The following is an 18451-nucleotide window of genomic DNA, read 5'->3' as shown; positions in this document are numbered from 1 at the left end:
TTAGTGTATGCATCTGTATTGTCGTGGCGAGAGGTGGTCAGTGGTGTCCTGCAGGGTTTGATTCTTGGCCCTGTGCTGTTTAACACCTTTATCAATGATGTAGTTGATGTGGAAAGTGTGCTGGCCAAGTCTCCATACAATGCTAAGTTATGGGGAAAGCAGTCATGGGAGGGGATAGTATGTGGATCCAAGCGGACCTGTACATGTTGGAAAGGTGGGCGGAGTGGAACTGGATGCAGTTCAATAAAGATAAATGCGGAGTGCTTTATTTGGGGAGAAGTAACTAGCAATATGAATATAGGTTAGGAGGAGATGTCTTGGCCAGCATGATGAGTGAAAGGGACCTCATGGTTATGGTTGATCGCAGAATAAACATAAGCTGCCAGTGCAACCACTGTAGTCAACAGAGCTAATAGCATACTGGGATGCGTTATAGCCAATGTGTTGCGGAGCTAAGGAAGTGATACTTGGCATTAGTGAGACCCTAGCTGGAGTGCTGTGTCCAGTTTTGGGCACTGCTTCAAAAAAAGATATGGCGAATCTTAAAGAGGTCCAGGGAAAGGCTGCAACAATGATTTAAGGGCCTGGAGGACAAATCTTATGGGAAAAGATTAAGGGATCTGGGACTGTTCAGCCTGGGGAAGAGAAGACTGAAGGGGGACTTGGTGGCTGTCTATAAGTATGTAAGGGGTGAATATCGGGAGCTGGGAGAGAAACTGTTTTTTGCTAGGGCACCCTGGGGAGGACAAGGAGGAATGGAGGATAGTTTCAGGTTGGATGTAAGGAAGAACTTCTTTACGGTAAGGGTGACCAGAACCTGGAATAGACTTCCCAAGGAGGTGGTGCAGTCCCCAACTTTGGAAGTCTTCCAGAGGAGACTGGACAAACACCTTGCTGGGATCATTTGATCTCACCAGTATTCCTGCCCAGAGCAGGGGGGTTGGACTCGATCCTTCAAGGTCCCTTCCAGCCCTTAACTTCTATGCTTCACTGTCTGACATAATAGAGCAGATTTGTTTTCAAGTTAAAAAACTGAGTAGAACTAATTTTTCAAGAACTATTGGCCAAACATTTTCGATGCTCTAATTTTTAAACTTTTTAAGCTAAAACAGATATCACATTTGTCTCGGGATAAACCATTTTATCCTGGGACAAAGTACGTCTTGATAATCATGAATCCTAAACAAGCTAATCGGCTAAGAAGTACTAACGGTTTATATTGGGATGTTGAAAAGTATGTCCGAATGGTTATGCCAGGACAGCATCATTTAATCAATGCCAGAAAAGTGCTAATACATTCATTCAGCTGCTCACTAAACCCTAATTAGAAAGGCAATATGTGTGTACATGCCAATCCCAAGATATTTCTGTTCTAGGACAAACATGGGCACAACTCCCTCCCTGCCCCCTCCCCCCCCCCCTTTGCAACATGGTGGTGGTGGGAGAGGCTCATTTTGGATTTGAGTACTGGCCAGGGCTGGTGACTGCTCTAGCCTCAACTGGGCCTTGGGGCTGGGGCTGGAACCAGAGCTGCTGCATAGGGTAAGTGGTAGCAGGGGGGGAAGTAAGTGGCTGGGGGGTGGGGGACAAGTGGCAGGTGCAGATGTAGTGGTAAGAAGAGGGGTTGAGGCTGCTTGCTGCCATACTGCTGCTTTCCCTGCTGCTTGTCCTTCTGCCACTGCTTTTCTTGCTTCCATGGTGCTGAGAGGGGGGAGACAGAGAGGGATAAATTGAAGGCAGCCCTCCAATCATTAATTCTCTACGTTGAAAATTTTCACAATGAATTTACGATAACACCCCATCCCCCCACAATAATTAGATTCCATACATGGAAAATAAGTCACCTTGGATTTAAGTATAATCATTTTACAAAGGGGTAACTTAAGCACAGAGGTGCAACCCTGAACACATTACAACCTAATTGGTGGTCATGGGGCGAATGCTATGATTTCATTGGAAAGGACTCTTTCTGCTAGATCACCATGTTTCAAAGCTGTGTCATGGTTAATTGTTTAAGAATTTCCATTCATAGTTGTATTAAGATGTTTTGGGGCCCTGGGTAGGAAGGAGCTGGGCTCCAGTAGGGAAAGAAAGCTTTTCTGCTCTTGGTGCTGCTGCTGTGGAGGTGTGTGACCCGCTTCTCACTTATGGGTAAGTTACAGTGAGTAGCGTGGAGTGAGGGGAGGGCTTATTTGTATGTTTGTTTGCATATTTGCGTTGTATGCAAAAATGGGCATGCAAATGAATCTTCTTGTTTGCTTTGTATTGCTCACTGTGGCTGTTCGCTGAGTGAATGAGAACTGGGTCAGAATTGAAGAATAATTATCATATGACTTGCAACACCTCCCCTGAGACACTTTGTGGGCTCAGGCCCAGCTTGCCTGTGCATTAGTCTGCCTATGCTTCCATTCTTTCAGTAAGCAGACCAGGGGATAATTTAAGCTAATTATCCTCTATTCAAGGGGTGAGGCACAATAACTTCCTTAAGTAGATGAAGTATTTCCTCTTCTCATGTTTAAATAGACTATGAGCAGTGTTGTTTACCAGTGCCATCATCACCTTTATGCATACAGAAATCCTAAACTTGGTAGGCCTTTTAGTTTAAGGCCCTGTCTAAACTTAGGGTGTTGTCTACGCATGACTTTGCACTAGTTTAACATAGGAAATTTTAAAATTAGTTGAGAGGTGTCTAAAGATGCATTCAGTCTTTCTTTTAAGTGATTTTTTTGTTTGTTTGTTTCAGTTTGGTTCAATCCTGGAAAAAAACAAACAACAACCCCCACAAAACAAAAAACCTAAAACCAACTAAACAAACAAAAAAAGCAGGATCAAACTAAACTGAAAAATCATACAACCTTATCTAGACTGGCATTGTATAAAGTAGTGCAGTCCCTCTTCTCCGTGGATACATATACACATACCTCTTCATGGTGACCATGCATGTTTTACACTACAAATGTCCCCACTGAAGACAGTTTATGTTGGCACTGGAGTTTTCTTGTTGGTTTAATTAAACCACCTTTCCCAAACCAGAGAAGCCAGAAAAGGATTCTTACAACTTTTTTTTTTCTTTTCGTGTTCCTAATTGATGTTGCTTTTCTGGGAAACTTGTCATATATCCATGTGGTATAAAGGAGCTTATGCCAGTGTAGGTTGTTCCTATAAATTCAGGGGAATTTGTAGATACTAGAACCCTTTATACATGCTTAAGTCTTTTCACGTTGGGGATTGTACCCATTATAACTAGTATGGGGTGTTTCTTTTTAAGTTATATGCAAGAGTTAAAATATTCTGTATGTGGACTGTGTCTTAAAGCTTAAAACACGCTGGGTAGTTGACTGGCTACATAATTTTTTATATTAATTGTTGTAAGGGTACTGGTGATCCATCTGTGTCACTGTTCTCAGGATAACTGCAGTGGTGAAGATATGTTTCAGTATTTTTTCCAGTGAAAACAGAATCTAGGGAACCAAAGCTTGAATTTGGAGGTGGCCAGACTTTACATCCTTGATGGTTCCAAGATAAAAAGCAAGCAAGAAAAAGTGTTTTAAAATCCCCAGTCTGCCTGTATATATCATAAAAAGAAAAAAGGAGCAAGACTGGCTTAAAAACAACACAGCCACACCCCACTTCCTTTTCAGGTCACCTTTTTTTAAAGTGGCAGTGGAGAATATTGGGGATTCTCAGTAAGTTTTGATGAAATCTAATATCAAGATAAAACTTTAGCCTGAAAAAAAAAAAGCATACTGGAAATAGGGGTGTGAAGTCTGAAAGTAAAATTGGACTGTATCCTTAATTGCTGCAATGACTACCTGAATTTGCTATGATGCGCATTGTAAGTGGTGACTTTTGAGTTGCTGCACAAGCTTTTCCTGTCAGCTCTGAAGTAACACTTAAGAAAGATCATTCCTTGAGTTGTGCTGATTGAATTGATACTGGTGCATAAAAATTTCAACTTCTTAAACTCAAGAGGCAGGAAGGGGAATTAGCTGTTAGACCAAGGAGTACTACAGACCTTCCAGAAGAATGCTAAAAGCAACAGAATTTCGAAAGTATGAAATGATGTCACGGCCTTTTAAAAAAAAGTATGGCAGTGTTTCAGTTTTTACAGTCTGATTTGCTTATGCTCTTGAAATTTTAGCAAATGCAATTGCTGAGGACTAAATGATAAAAGAAGAGGTTAGTAGGGAGGTTGTAGAATAAAGGAATCAGGGAAGTGGCATTAGGTCTTACTACATTATTGTATTATTATTTACAATTATGGTAAAATATTCTTTAAGACATGATCCCATTTTTTCAGGCAAAGGGGTTAATCCATATTACAAAACTGGCTTCTAGGAAGCCTGGTGTTCTCAGTGAGCAGGCCTGTCCTACGCCTGCTATAAGCTAATTATATACATTTCTGAGCAATTTCTGGTGTGCATTTCTAATTTTATATAAACTAGTGGTTCTCAACTATTTTTAAACTCAAAGGTCCCCTTTGGAAAATGTCAGTTCTTAATTTTCACTTTTAGTTTTTTTCAACTGCAGACAAGTAATAGAACAATTCTTCTGTTGCAAAGGACTCAGACCAGGTCAGAATGTTTTTAATGTTATGGATTCCTATTTGAAATCTCAGGGTTTATCTTGTGAATCATACTTGCACACCTAACAGCATTAACATTATTTGGTACCTAGCATCACTGTAGAAAGGATTTTGTAGCACTGGCACCCTGGCTGAGAATCACTGTTGTAAATAGTTGATTAATCGAGTCTGCAGGAGCGTGGTAATTACTGTGCTCCCTCAGACTGCAGCATCACTTGTATCAGAATCTTCGCTCTGAAAAATGGCGGAGGGGGCTCTTTAACTAAAGCTAGTTTGACTTCCAGGGCAGATGTATAAATGTCCCAAGTGTCCAGTTAGGGATCTTATAGTTTTTTGTCTTCATACAGGATATCAGGGCTCTGTATATTTTCAGCTGCGTACATCCAGCTCTGGAAATCTGACTCTGTTGCTGTGGCTGGTTCTTTGTGTTTTTGGTGTCAAACCAGAAAATGCTGAAGTGGCATGACCTGAAACACCTCTAGCATTTGATTTTACTGACAGTACATTACCATGGTGTTGTAACAATGTTCTAGGATAGTGCTTCCTTTTTTTATATGAGGAAGTTGACAGGTCACTGTATCCAGATTAGAATGTAAAGGCAGTCTTGACTAGCAGATATTTAGATCTTATAAAAGTGCTCAAATGGTGATCAGTTGATGTTTGGAAGAAGGCTGAGAAGCACATCTTTTTGAACCTTTTCTCTGCTTGCTGAAAAAGGTATGGCACTGTGCTCTCCCACTTAATGTAACCTTTCCCTGAGAACTGAGTGCTCATACTTCACTATCAGCATCTTTTGTTCCCTCAATCATTCCTTCTTTTGCAAATCTCGTTTTGTTTTGTTTGTTCCTTCTGGGTAAAATGACAAGGCTTCCATCGTGCTGTGCATAGGTGACACCTTTGAATTCAGATGCATCATGGGACTTTTTGTACTACCTACTTTCCTCATGGGCCAAACATGAAGACAGACAGTCTGAAGGATTTGTTAGTTATGAGCCCTGCAGACATGTTGGTGATATACAAGTCATAAAGGGCATAACAGCCTTTTTTTAAAATTAAAAAAATAGAACAAAAAGCGGACAGAGCAAGGAAAGTTTAGGAATAAAAGTGAGGATGATTCAAAGGGTTAGGAAAAGGAAAAATGACCGCTGGACAGGTTTGCAAGCTTATAGCCATTGTTTTTTGGTGATGAAATATTTTCCTGCATCTGTTCTTTGTGACTCATTGGGTGCGTCTACACGAAACATTTACTGCGCATTAGCCTAATACCACCACGCAGAAGCATGTCATGGTAGAAACCGTGCTAATAGTCTACTATGCAGCGCTATTAGGCTAATATGCAGTAAGCATCACTAAATCACTGGCCACTGGTGCTGAGGTGCAGTAACTTTAGGTACTGTGCATTTAGTTAGTACTTTATTAAGGAAGTACTAAACTAAATGCACAGCATCTCAGGCTCATTAATGAATATGTAGACATGCCCATTGAAGAACAAATAGCTAGACTTCAGTAAATTTTAAAGACTGCCAGAAATAGGAAACTGGCAAGTGTCCTTGGTCCAGGGACTTGGAGCAAATCTGGACATTCATCTTTACCACAGAGGGTAGTGGAGATTTCTCCTCTCACCAAGAAGGGCACAGATGTTTTTTGGAAGAGCATTTTTACCTATTATTAACTGGCTCTTTAGATGTTATAGGAGCAGAAACTTCTGACAGTGTAACTTGTAAAAAGGGACACTGTGACTCAGTGGTTTTAGGCTGTCCCCAGAGAGAGACTCCTTGTTAGGTGCTTTGTGCAAGTGCTTGGTAAATGTAACGCAGGAAGAAGCAGTAGAAGATAGCAGTGTTCAGATGGGGGCGGTTTGGGAAGAATGGACAAGCCAAAGGGTCTGAAGAGTCCCAGAGATGGCACCAAAAGCCATTGTCCTTGACCATGGTTCTGCAGGACTATAATTTGATTTTCCCTTCAACTCATGTTCCTCTGCAGAATAGTTAGGTTAAGAAAAAGAGACCTTGGTATGTGTAGAGCACGTTGCAAAAGTGAATATGAATCTTATTACTTGTGACATTTAACGGCACAAAGAATGCAGTGGGTGGTGATGGTGACCAGAATCTCACTAGTGTGTCATTTTATCAAATATTGCCTCCACGATAGCTGTTTTAAGTTGTCAGACATTTTTTTATTTATGGAATGTGGTATATTAGAATGCTAATAAACCCAACGTTTGTAATCTTTCTTTTGAGTAGACTTGCAAATGCCAGGTTCCAATTCATTTAACAAACTTTAAAACCTGATTTCAGTTGTGCTCAGTAAAATCTGAAATACAGTATCTAGAAAACTGTTGGAGCCATGATGTTGAGGGATTGCATGGAGCTTGGCATTTGGCATAGAGAATAATACACCTGTCTCATGAGAAATGTCACAGTCTTGACACAAACTCCTTATCCTCTGGCGTGGGTGGAGTGAAGATCTAGGGAGCACTTTGTTTCCAGGCACACACTTCTGCATTGGTGTCACAGCAACTAGCACTTCAGAAGCATTGAAAGAGTTTGCCAGAACGTCCCTGTTTCCTAGTCCTGGTTAACAGGGACTAGGAAGAAGAGGGTGAAATTGGAAGGCAACTTTTCTACATACAACAGAAGCAATTCATTTGCAGTTATCAAAAATGAAACAAAGCCACAGAATATAAGCTTGGCAATGACATCCCTGTAAAACTGCCTTCTTATTGTATATGAATATATTATTATATGTATTCTAGCTTTTATGCTAGGTTTGGATCACGGTGTTAAGCTCTTCTCCATACCCAAGAGGGCTAGAAAGTTACTTAAAAATGAAATCTTAAACATGAATTTCATCAATTGACATGAGCCAGGAATCTTGGAAATGCCAAGTATTGCAATAGTGTGCTGCAGTATTGTGTGTGTATACTGCAAGAGTTGGCAGTATTGTGTACTGAATACACCCTTGAATTAGCTCACCAGAGCAGCTGTAATAGCTAATGCCTGAGGGCTTTCTTGAGCCTCACAGGACTGTGTCCGTGACAGTCTTGGATCTTGCTGATAGCTGAGGGGTAATTGTGACAAGGATAGTGACAAGTTACTTCAGCAACAGCTGAGAATGGAGGAGTAGAAATGCAGTGACAAATATAAAAGTGGTCTACACGGATTTAAAACCACAGTGTGCATGCAGCTTGTGTTCTGAAAGGTGGCTGGCTGCTGAATGCAACTCTTCCAGTGCCTTTTTTTGTACCTTCAGAGGCAGAATTAGTTTTGAAGATGAATTTGTTCATGGTTCTTGGCAAACGTCAATTATAACAAACCTAGATTGCTTGCTGACTGTGAAGATCCATATCCAGAATCTTTTCAGGTGTCTTTCTTAGTCAGTTGTACGTCAAAGTAAATCTCATGTTTCCTTGCTCAGTAGACATGGTTGAAAAATATTATAGGGTGTGAAGTGGCTGCTAAAGTTTAAAAGAGCGCTCTTGGTAAATAACACTGATCAGTCACTTACTAGGGCTGTAGTTGCTGGTGTTATGCTAGCAAAGCAGTGTGGGTTTTTTTGTTCTGTTTTGGTAGGGTTTTTTAGGGTTTTTTAGAGCTTTTCCAGCTCCATCTTCAGGCTGAAAGTGTAGATTTTGGTCCATCAAAGATCACACCATCTTCCTTTTCCTTTTTAGTGCTTGTTGTCCTGAATTTATTTTAAAAACCTGACCAAAAAATTCTTATTTTCTCCCCCTTCATGCCTCTGATTTTTTTTTTCATAAATATGGATTCTTGATGAAACACAATGGTCTTGTGAGATGTGAAATGCTAACTCAAGTTCTCTGAAATTTGAAGCTAAAATAAAGTTTTTCCACAGTGAACATGAGGACCCTTTTGATTTTATGGTTTCATTAATTTGTCTTGGGTAAATATTTTTGTCAGGCAAAAGAGGTTTCTTTTAGTCCCCTGCAAAAGGGTTACTGGGCTGCTGACTATTCTGGGATGGCAAAGTCTCTCCCTGAATTAGAGAAAGAGGTCTCAAGCTTTTTCCAGTAGTGAGTAAGAAAATCTTTAGGAGGAATGTTTGTGGAATGGGAAAATAATTTTCTACTTAGCCCTGGTACGTTATTTTTGTCTGTCTGTTTATTTCTCTGTAAATCGGATTTTACTTCCATGTTTATAAACATAAAGCATCACAACAGCTTCTCTATTGAAAATGACATGATCTGGAAAAAGCGCATTTTTCATTCTCATGCAGTGCAGCATATCCTGATGTCAGGATTATATTTACAAATGTACCTCCTTTTATATTTCCAGTTTTTTTTAATTATTTTGTAAGGTCAGTTTTTTAATTTTATTTAGAGCATGGTAGAATTAAAGAAAGCAACACAATCATTGCATGTACTACCTTTGGTGGTTGCAGTATAAGAATTAGGTCAGTTTGCTCTTAATGGCCTTAATGTGGGTTTTGAAGTATTTGTCTTAACAACTCCTTTGTAGAAAATTTGTGTTTTAGAGCAGCATGGAATAACTTTGTATTTTACTTAAATGTTTTGGGGCAGTAGTTTTCAAACTGTGCTCCGTGGAACCCTGGGCTACCACGATGGGTCATCAGGGTTTCCACAAAGACTGGGGAGAAAGGTGGATGAGGCCAGGACACAGTATTCCACCACCGCTGGGCAGGGTTGCCTGGCTTTGCGTCGGCTCATGGGGTAGGGGTTCTGTAGCAGAAGTGATATGGAAGGGTTTGGTCACTTGAAGAAGTTTGAAAACCACTGTTAGGTGTAGACATACAGTATTTTGACCTGTTTAAATGCAGTTTAAGTTGAAGATGCATATGAGCCTGGTAAACCAGTTTCAACCTGCCTAGAATGGTTCAAAAGTGCACCTGGAAGAGTGGGTACTATTCTGACCTGGTTCAGGTCCTGTGGCTGCCCCCTGCTAACCATGAATTGTCAGGATTGGGCAGGGGCTAGGCCCCAGATCTGGGACCGGGCCATCTTGTGCCCATTCCCAATGCCCTGGGAATATCATAGTGCCCTTTGAAGGCCCATGTGTGACAAGCCCAGAATTGAGGACTGAGTCCCCTAGTGGGATCCCCATGTGCTGGCAGTTAAATGCTGGGCATCTAAAGAATTTTGTCTCCATTCCCCAAAATCGTGCAATCTGCAGTGCGCGTCTGGCATGGCAGGATGCCCAGTTTTTGGATCAGGTGTAAAATTCCTCCAATCCCAACTAGGTGATTTTATTAAAATCTCCCAGGGGCCTATAATATGCTCCTGGAACAGGACACTGGTCTGGGGGCAAGGTAAGTGCAGGACCATACTGGAGTAACAGTGATATTTATTTGCGGATTACAGTGAACAATTTCTTTTCCTGAGGGATATAGGAAAGTTTTGTGGCATAAGGCAGTTTGAGCCAAAATTACATTTTGCATCATCTGAAATGAAGTTTAATATGCTTTTTGTTTCCTCAGGAGTTGTAGAAGGTGATCTAGCCGCTATCGAAGCGTACAAGTCTTCAGGAGGAGATATTGCACGCCAGCTTACTGCAGATGAAGTACGCTTGCTTAATCGCCCTTCTGCTTTTGATGTGGGCTACACGCTTGTACATCTGGCTATACGCTTTCAGAGGCAAGATATGCTAGCAATTTTGCTTACTGAGGTGAGATACTTTTGACCCTTATTTAGATTAAATAGAGGCTTTTTATGTAACCCTGCCATGATGGAGTTTAAAACCACTGGAGTTTAGTTTAATTTCTTTGCAGATGAAATGCATCTGCCCAATATTTGACAATCGTTATTGGGCAAATTCATGCATTGTTGCTTTCTTCTGTTGTTTTAGCAACAGTCTTTTTGTGCGAGAAAATCTAACCAATTTTTCTGTATTCTTCCCATATAAGCAGTTGTTCCTTTTAACCTTATTGGCAATGAACGTAAGCTATTATGCTGTTTCCTGTGCTGTAGGGTGGGGAAGAGGAAATACCCCTAAGGCAAAACATTTAGAAAGATAGACTGCTTTGGCTTTGTTTCTTAAATCTACCTAGCAGCGAAATGTGATTTGCTTTCCTTTCCCGTAGTTCGTATTTTTGTTTTGTTTTTGCTTCTGGTTGAAAGACCTGTTTTCCACACTTTTTTTTTTTTTTTCCCCCCGTTTCCTGCAATTTTCTCTAGTCTTTCTCCTTTATGAGATCAAACTCTGCTACTTATTGCACACTTTTTATCCTTCGCTTGCCCTTGCAATTTGTCATTTCCTGTAAACCTCACTTGCTGGGTCCTTATTTTTGGTAATGTCTTCCCATCCAGTAAAATGCCCTTTGCATCCATTTTATCCATTCCTTTTATTCCACTCAGCCATTTGCCTGACTTACAGGCAGCATTTTTATCGTGGTTATTCTTTGTATTTTCTTCTTTTTTGAAACTGTTGTCCTCCCAAAATCCTTGAGGTACACTTCCCGCTCCCCTGCAATATTTGTTTCTTGCACTCGTATTGCAGTGGGAATGGGGGTAGCTTTTCCAAAGAAGCTAGTGTGTGCGAAGGAAGATGAGATGCACATAAAAATTTATCTGCAGTGTGAGGGAGGGGAGGGTGGGGCATCAGGAACAAAGCAACAAAATAACAAAAGAGATGTTATAATTTTCCATGTATGGAATCTTATCACTGGGACCGGGTTGGGTTAGGAGCCACAGCTGGGTCTGGAGCTACTGCCATTGCCAGGCCCAGCAGGGGATAGAGCTGGCATGTACTCTGTGTCTTAGGCCAGAGCCCCGGCTGAGGGCAAGTCAGCTGTGGCCCGGACCCTGAGCCCAGGTTGGGGCCTAAGCCAGAGCCGCAGCACCTGTCTGCCTCCATACCTTGTGTTCAAATACAGGATGAAGGGCTGCTTTTTTTTCTTCCCTTGCCCTCCCATGTTGAATGCAGGGGAGAAAACTGTCTTGGATTCCAGCAAGTACCAGCTTTGGTGAAACATTCTGTGATTTTGATTTGTCAGCTTTGTGAAACTGAGAGAAAGTTTGCTTAGGGGCCAGCTATTTAGTATGGAATCCTAGCTTTGTCAGCGTAGTAACCAGTTAAAATGTTTGCCTTCCAAATATTGTATTAGAGATCAAACATCAGCTATTTTATCATTGAATGACTGGTTTGTCAAAAATGATGAGAATCCTTCCAAATGTTGTGTGGAACATATAAGTAAAGTTATTTTCCCATTCCTTGGGTAATTTAATATGTGGGAGGTAAAAACAAAAAAAAAAAGTGGGAAGCTTCCTCAGACAAATCCAGTCCATGCAGGGTATAGAATTTTGTCATAGAAACGAAAAACACATTATACTTGTATCCTTTTGGTTTTTAACCAGTGCCTTTCCATAACCTAAGGGTTTGCTCTTTCATCACCAGGTAGTATGCCAGATCCTAGTTTGGATCAAAATATTATAGCCCTCCATTTTGTTGTTTTCTGTTACCTGTTTCTTAATAATGTGGTCAACCATCTGTTCAGTCTCCTGGTGGTGTTACGTTCAGGGTTGAGTTACTGTGGCTGTTGGTCTAGGGCCCGTTAGTGTCACAATGATTAAACAGTATTTACATTTGTTTGCTTGCATCTCGTCTGCAGGAATTGTTTCCTGTGAGTTGCGTTCAGTTGAACTTCCTTCATTATAATTAGGGCTACTATATCCCTCTCTTTAGTCCTTCCTCAAAAATATTTATGAAAAGTTATAAATGGATCTCCAGTATTTATATTCAGCTGAGAATAGCATCAAGTGAAATAAGCCTGTTGTGTTACAGGTATCGCAGCATGCAGCAAAGTGCATTCCAGCAATGGTGTGTCCAGAGCTGACAGAACAAATCCGGCGTGAAATTGCTGCATCTCTTCATCAGCGGAAGGGAGATTTTGCTTGCTATTTTCTCACTGACCTAGTAACGTTTACATTGCCTGCAGGTAATCATGAAATGATGTTCTGTTTGTAAATATTCCTTTTGCATCTTCATTAGATCAGGGATTTTTAACAACTTGTTCCCAAATTTTGTTAGGTTTTGGTATCTGGTAACTCTTAACACTTACTTAGTGCTGCTTAATCTCCAAAGCTATTTACAAGTTTCAATCCATGCATTACTCCAATGAAGCAGAAAGTTATACAGGGTTCCCTAGATTTATGTGGGTTCTTTATATATAAATTTGCTCTTATGTGATCAGCATATTTAGACCCATAATTTGTTATATGCAAGGTAAATTCATTCTTCTGCAATCAGCATAGATTCCCTTCCCTCCCCCCCCCAGCAGGTAAGTCTGGGGGGGGAAGGGGAAAGGGCTGTAGCCCCATTCACACCAGCCCCAGCTGCAGCGGCCTTGAGAGTGGCTAGCGCCAGCTGCCTGCAGCTGCTGGGCTGCACCATGCTCTGCTTGTCCCTCCTGTGCCTGGGCTCGGCTCAGCTGGGGTGAGTGTGGATAAGTAGAGCCCCAGGATGTCACAGGGTGCGGCACTCGCCTCAGCCCCAGCTGCAGCAGCCCTGGGAGCAGCCAACAACAGCTGCCTGCACTGGGGCACGGCACAGCCTGGGAGCAAGGTGAGTGGGGACAGGCAAAGCACGGTGCAGCCCAGCAGCTGCAAGCCACTGGTGCCAGCCACTCCCGAGGCTGGGGCAAGTGCCACTCTGTTCCCTCTGCTTTTTGCTGCCTTGTGCAGCCCCGGGAGCGGCACCCCTCCCCCCTGCCCTTTCCCTAGTCCCAGCCTCACTCCCTCACTGCCATGGGAACATATTTATTACATTGTAAAGTGGGTTCGCTTTATGCAAAGTCAATTTATGCACTGTTCTCCGGGAATGCATGTACTGCATAAATCGTGGGAAACCTATACTCAGTTTAAAGATGAGAGGAATTCAAACAGAAATGTACATCTTGCTCAGAGAGATCCTGTACTTAATGTTGAGTGGTGTTTAGGTATTCCTGGCTTACTGTTATGTTCAGATGACTAGATTTAACTTGGAAAAAGTGAGGAATTTTTAATTAGGCTTCATTTAATAAAAAAAAAGCTTTTGTTAGTAAATAAAACAATTGGTTTTAGGATCAAAACTATTCATGTACCTGCTTCCTTAGCTGTAACCGTAACACTTTTTATGCATCTTCAACATATTGTGAGGTAAAGAATAAGCACAACAGATATCTGGCATTGAATATTGATGACAGTCCATAGAAATTTAGTTTTTTTTAATCTTCAAGAATTCTCTTGATTATATATTTGACCACAGAAATTTTAGCCTCCTTGAATTGCAAGCCTCATTGAATTGGAAGTTTTTGTAACTTGTGTAGTATGGCTTTCCCAGTTATGGGTCAACCATCCAGTAGTGTCTTATTGTATAGTATTAGCCAGGATAAGTAAGTTGAATTTGAGCTTTCCAGGCCTTTTTGTCTTCCCATAAGCAAAAACTTGTATTTTTGGAGCTGTGGCAACAGAATGTCTTCAAAATACAATACAAAACAGAAGCTTGCATTGCTCACTGGAAATGAGCATAGTACTGTTATCAAAATGCAAATCTGTTTTAAGATACACCTGGTGTGTAAAATGAAATAGCCGTTCGACAGTTTTAATAATGTAATTAACTGTCGGGACTCCAAAAGAGCCTGAACTTCGCATTTGCTGAAAGAATGGTTTTCAGCCTGTGGCCCACAGACCCCTGGGCGTCTGCAGACTATCTGAGGGGTCCCCAAAAGATGGCCACGATCAATCAAAAGTATGTGAATACCCACACTTACAATTCAAAGGGGTCTGTATCTCCATTTGAAAAGTTCGAGGGGTCTGCAAATGGAAAAAACCCACTGCAGTAGGTCATGGCTTCATGAAATGGAGCCTGTAACTGTAAATAAAAGATCAGCTCTATATATTTCAGCTCATGCTCAAAGCCAACTTCTGCTAAATATCTTTTTTTTTTTTTTTTTTTTTTTTTTTTTTAAATGGTCAGTTCTGGGCATATGAAAGCATATTTTAAAGGTGATCAAAGAGTTCATATTTGCATACAAATGCCACTTTGCTAAATAGCTCAGCAGATCAAGGCAGAAATCCCTCTGAACAACCTGATAAAATCCAGTTGAGGAGCCAGTTCATAAACACTGTAGTTAGAGGTTTGCTCTCTGCACCCCAGTTGAAAGAGGGTCCATACCAGACTAGTAGATACACAGATTAATCATATCATTAACAGCTTTAGAAACATTAAAACCAACAAAACTTGTTGGATCAGGTGATGCTAGCCATGGCTAGTAACCAATCCCTCTGGTATTTCAGTGCAGCTGGTAGACTCATCACCAACATGCATAACAAGCCACAGGTCAACTCACTATTGATTGTATAGTAGAAATCTGTATAGTTAATGCTGTGCGTTCTTCATCCAGCTCCAAACATCTTCAGCTTACTGTGACATAGGTGATGGGAGAAGGCCTCTGCTACAATAAGGAACCTTGCATGTCTTCATTATGCTAGAAAACCTAACTGTGGGATCTCATGCTATTTTTGGAGCCAGTTTAGCAAGTTAAATTGTGGTGTGGTCTTTTCTGCCAAGTTTAATCATGCCCAGGGCATCCACGACGGTCCACTGTGCACTTGCTGTGCAAGTTGATGTGTGTATTTTTGGCTAGCTGCGTTGTGTGTGGATTTCCTGCAGATATTCTCAAGCTGACCACTGCTAAATTGGGATCCACTGACTCAGGAGTATTTTAGCTTTCTTTTTGTTTTGAAACCTGGCCTTACTTGTTTTCCCTAAGTAACCATGAGTACATAGATATGAAAACAGTTAATTTTTATCTGTAACTTTCATTTTCTTATTTTTAATGGAATTGTATTTTATATGATCCAAACCGCAAATCAGTGTTTATTTCTCAATGGGAAATAAAAGAATGTGCCTCAAACAAGTGGGTGGGTGAGTGAGTGACCTTAAACTAAGCTAAAGACCTGCCTATAAGGCTATGAAGGGGTGTTGGCATTATTTTTTCCCCTCCTCATTTTTATCACCTCTAACTACTCAGGTGGGAGAACTTTCTTCTTCCTCCTGTTTATTTCTTTTCTGGTTCTTCACTTCACAGATTCCTCTGGAGAAGGTCACTGTTGACTCTAGAAGTGTCCCTAATAGTCTTTGTGCATTCAAGTACATGGCAGGCTGTGTAAACTACCCTTAGCTTAGCCTGTAACTTGATCTTTTGACCATGTATGACAAATAAAAATAACAAAGCCTTATTACAGAAACTAATAAGAGCTGGAGAGAGAGAGAAAGAAGAATCTGTTAGTCCATAAACGCACACACTCCATAGAGCAACATGCCATTTTTAGATGTTAGTATAAAGACTTATATTTGCTTTTCCTTTCCAGATATTGAAGACTTGCCGCCAACAGTCCAAGAGAAATTATTTGATGAAGTACTTGACAGGGATGTTCAGAAAGGTAAATGCTTGGAGAATAACTTGTTATCACTAAACCTCGAACACAAACTTTTTTTTTGCCAATGAGATTAATTGGCATTAAGTATAAATATGAATTTTGTCTAAAGAAGAAATTCGTGTTGGATAGTTTGGTATTTGCAGATGATGATTGACTTAATCTTGTTCCAAGAAGGCAGGGTATAGATGTATATAGACAGCATAAAGCTTTTGTGAGCCTGAGTTGTATGCAGCCTTTATATAGATAGTAGGGGACAGAAAAAGAACAGGCTAAAATGTGTTAAACTTATTTATAGTAGCCTAAACAATTCTAAGGCGCCCTTCAGTTTGTAAGCCATTTTGCAGTTTTATTTAAAATAGTATTAAACAATCTTTCTGTTCTGGTCACTGCCTTGAAACAAAGTAGTTTTCAATATCTGTTTTTTCTATAGTTTTTAATCCTAGAAAGCTTAGTTCATTAGTAAAGCTTCGTTTTTGTAACATTTGCACTGTACTTGGGCAGTAATTTGAGATTTTATGGTATCTTCTGATACAAAGTTTACTTGTCATGATGATTCTCATGCTGAAAAGATTTCTGTTGCAGATAAGACTTAAATGGGGATTTTGTCATTGCAGAGCTAGAGGAAGAATCTCCTATTATAAACTGGTCACTGGAATTGGGTACACGCTTGGATAGTAGACTATATGCACTTTGGAATCGGACTGCAGGAGACTGCCTCCTTGATTCAGTACTACAAGCTACGTGGGGCATTTATGACAAGGATTCGGTGCTACGGAAAGCCCTACATGACAGTTTACATGACTGTTCACATTGGTAAGTTGGTTGTGTGAGACTCAAAGATCTTTTGATGGTGCATTGATTTTCGTAACGTAGTGTCAGTCATGGGTATATCTTTAGATGATATTTGCTTTTGTATCACAGCATAGTTGATGTTCCTAGTTTCTTTGAACCACATGCACAGTGAAATGTGTACTTTTAAAATCAGTTACAGTAGTACATAGCAAATTCCATACTACTTAAATTCTGTGCCATGTCTCTGGCATAAAATACAGTATTGTGTAGAATGTTAAATCCTTGAAAACTTGCAGACTTGGATTCTATAGTTTTGCAATATAAATAATTCACATATTGGATACGAGGTTTGCGTACTTGTCATCTATGACTGTCCCACTGTCATCAGTGGCAGGGTTGCAGATGATTAAAGGTATGACCTTTTATGTAGCAACAGAACTTATAGTAGCTTTCTTCCCCTACTTTTGTCATACTTGGAATCCATTCTCTTAATCTTCCAAAACAGTAATAGTGGTGGTGGTAGGGGTTGTAAAACAGCAATAACAAAAGGGTTACTGTTGATGTTAGCTATGTTGTCACTAGTTTTTTGGGGAGTTAACACAATGGTGGGATTAAAAGAGGATGGGAAAATTTACTCCTCTGACTCATTGTTTCAATCAGTCTTCGTACTGGGGCAGACATCCCAGCCTTGGTTATATTTAGGGACCTACTTGACTTGTGGTGAAACAAAGCCATTTTTGTGGCTTGCTCCCAGGACAAAGCCCATTTTGATGGTGTTTGTGGTGGCCCCGCCCCTTGGTGGTAATTGGCGGACAGGCCCCACCCCTCAGAACTGACTGGCAGAGAGGCCCTGGGGGAGAGGAGGGTGGAGAGTCAGCTGCCTTGATGTCTGGTGCCCCCTTCATGCTGCCCCGCCAGCTGGTGCCTTCCCCTCCTGGTGGGCTGGGAGGCCATCTGGGAGGGGAAGACTTAAACTTACTTTAATTTGGGGGGTTTTGTGGGTTTTGCAGGCAATCCTAGATTTCATGGTTTCTGCAAAATCCATGACATTGCAATTTTGGTAGGTCTCTAATCCATTTAGTTTATATTTGGAAAGTGGTCTTGGCACTATGCAGAACTTTTTCGTGGGGGAAAAAAAAGCTTAGCCACTTCACAATCTGATTGTCATAGTGACTGCATGAATATTTATTAAAAGAACATTATCCAAGTTGCAAGCTCAAGCACGGTTAGGAAATTCTAGATTTAAGGTTATCTGCAGCCAAATTAAGGCCCCCATACTTTATATCATAGAATCATAGAAGTAGGGTCGGAAGGGACCTTGTAGATCTTCAAGTCCGACCCCCTGCCTGGGCAGGAGGGAAACCGAGCTCAAATGACCCCAGCCAGGTAGGCATCGTGCCGCTTCTTAAAGACCCCCAGGGTAGGAGCCAGCACCACTTTCCTTGGAAGTTGGTTCCAGATCCTAGCCGCCCTAACTGTGAAGTAGTTCCTACAGATGTCTAATCTAAACCTACTCTCCAACAACTTGTGGCCATTATTCCTTGTTATCCTGGGGGGGTGCTAGGGGAAACCAAGGTCTCCCCCAAACCCTTCTGGTCCCCCCCCAGTGAGTTTATAGACCACCACCAAGTCCCCCCCTCAGCCTTCTCTTGTGAAGGCTGAACAGGTTCAGGTCCCGT

At 41.1% G+C, this 18451-nt stretch overlaps 1 protein-coding gene across 1 annotated transcript in view; it reads left to right on the top strand.

The window, feature by feature from the left end:
- ZRANB1 (zinc finger RANBP2-type containing 1) overlaps window positions 1-18451 on the top strand; it is an 83943-nt gene that overhangs the window by 33650 nt on the left and 31842 nt on the right. Inside the window, exons 4-7 of the mRNA XM_006278226.4 lie at window positions 10040-10227; window positions 12343-12496; window positions 15912-15983; window positions 16595-16793. Coding sequence (XP_006278288.1) covers window positions 10040-10227; window positions 12343-12496; window positions 15912-15983; window positions 16595-16793 — 613 coding nt within the window. The remainder of the gene's footprint in view (window positions 1-10039; window positions 10228-12342; window positions 12497-15911; window positions 15984-16594; window positions 16794-18451) is intronic.

Source organism: Alligator mississippiensis, chromosome 6 (genome assembly GCF_030867095.1).
Source record: "Alligator mississippiensis isolate rAllMis1 chromosome 6, rAllMis1, whole genome shotgun sequence".
Lineage (NCBI taxonomy): Eukaryota > Metazoa > Chordata > Crocodylia > Alligatoridae > Alligator > Alligator mississippiensis.
This window is presented reverse-complemented; position numbering and strand designations above follow the sequence as displayed.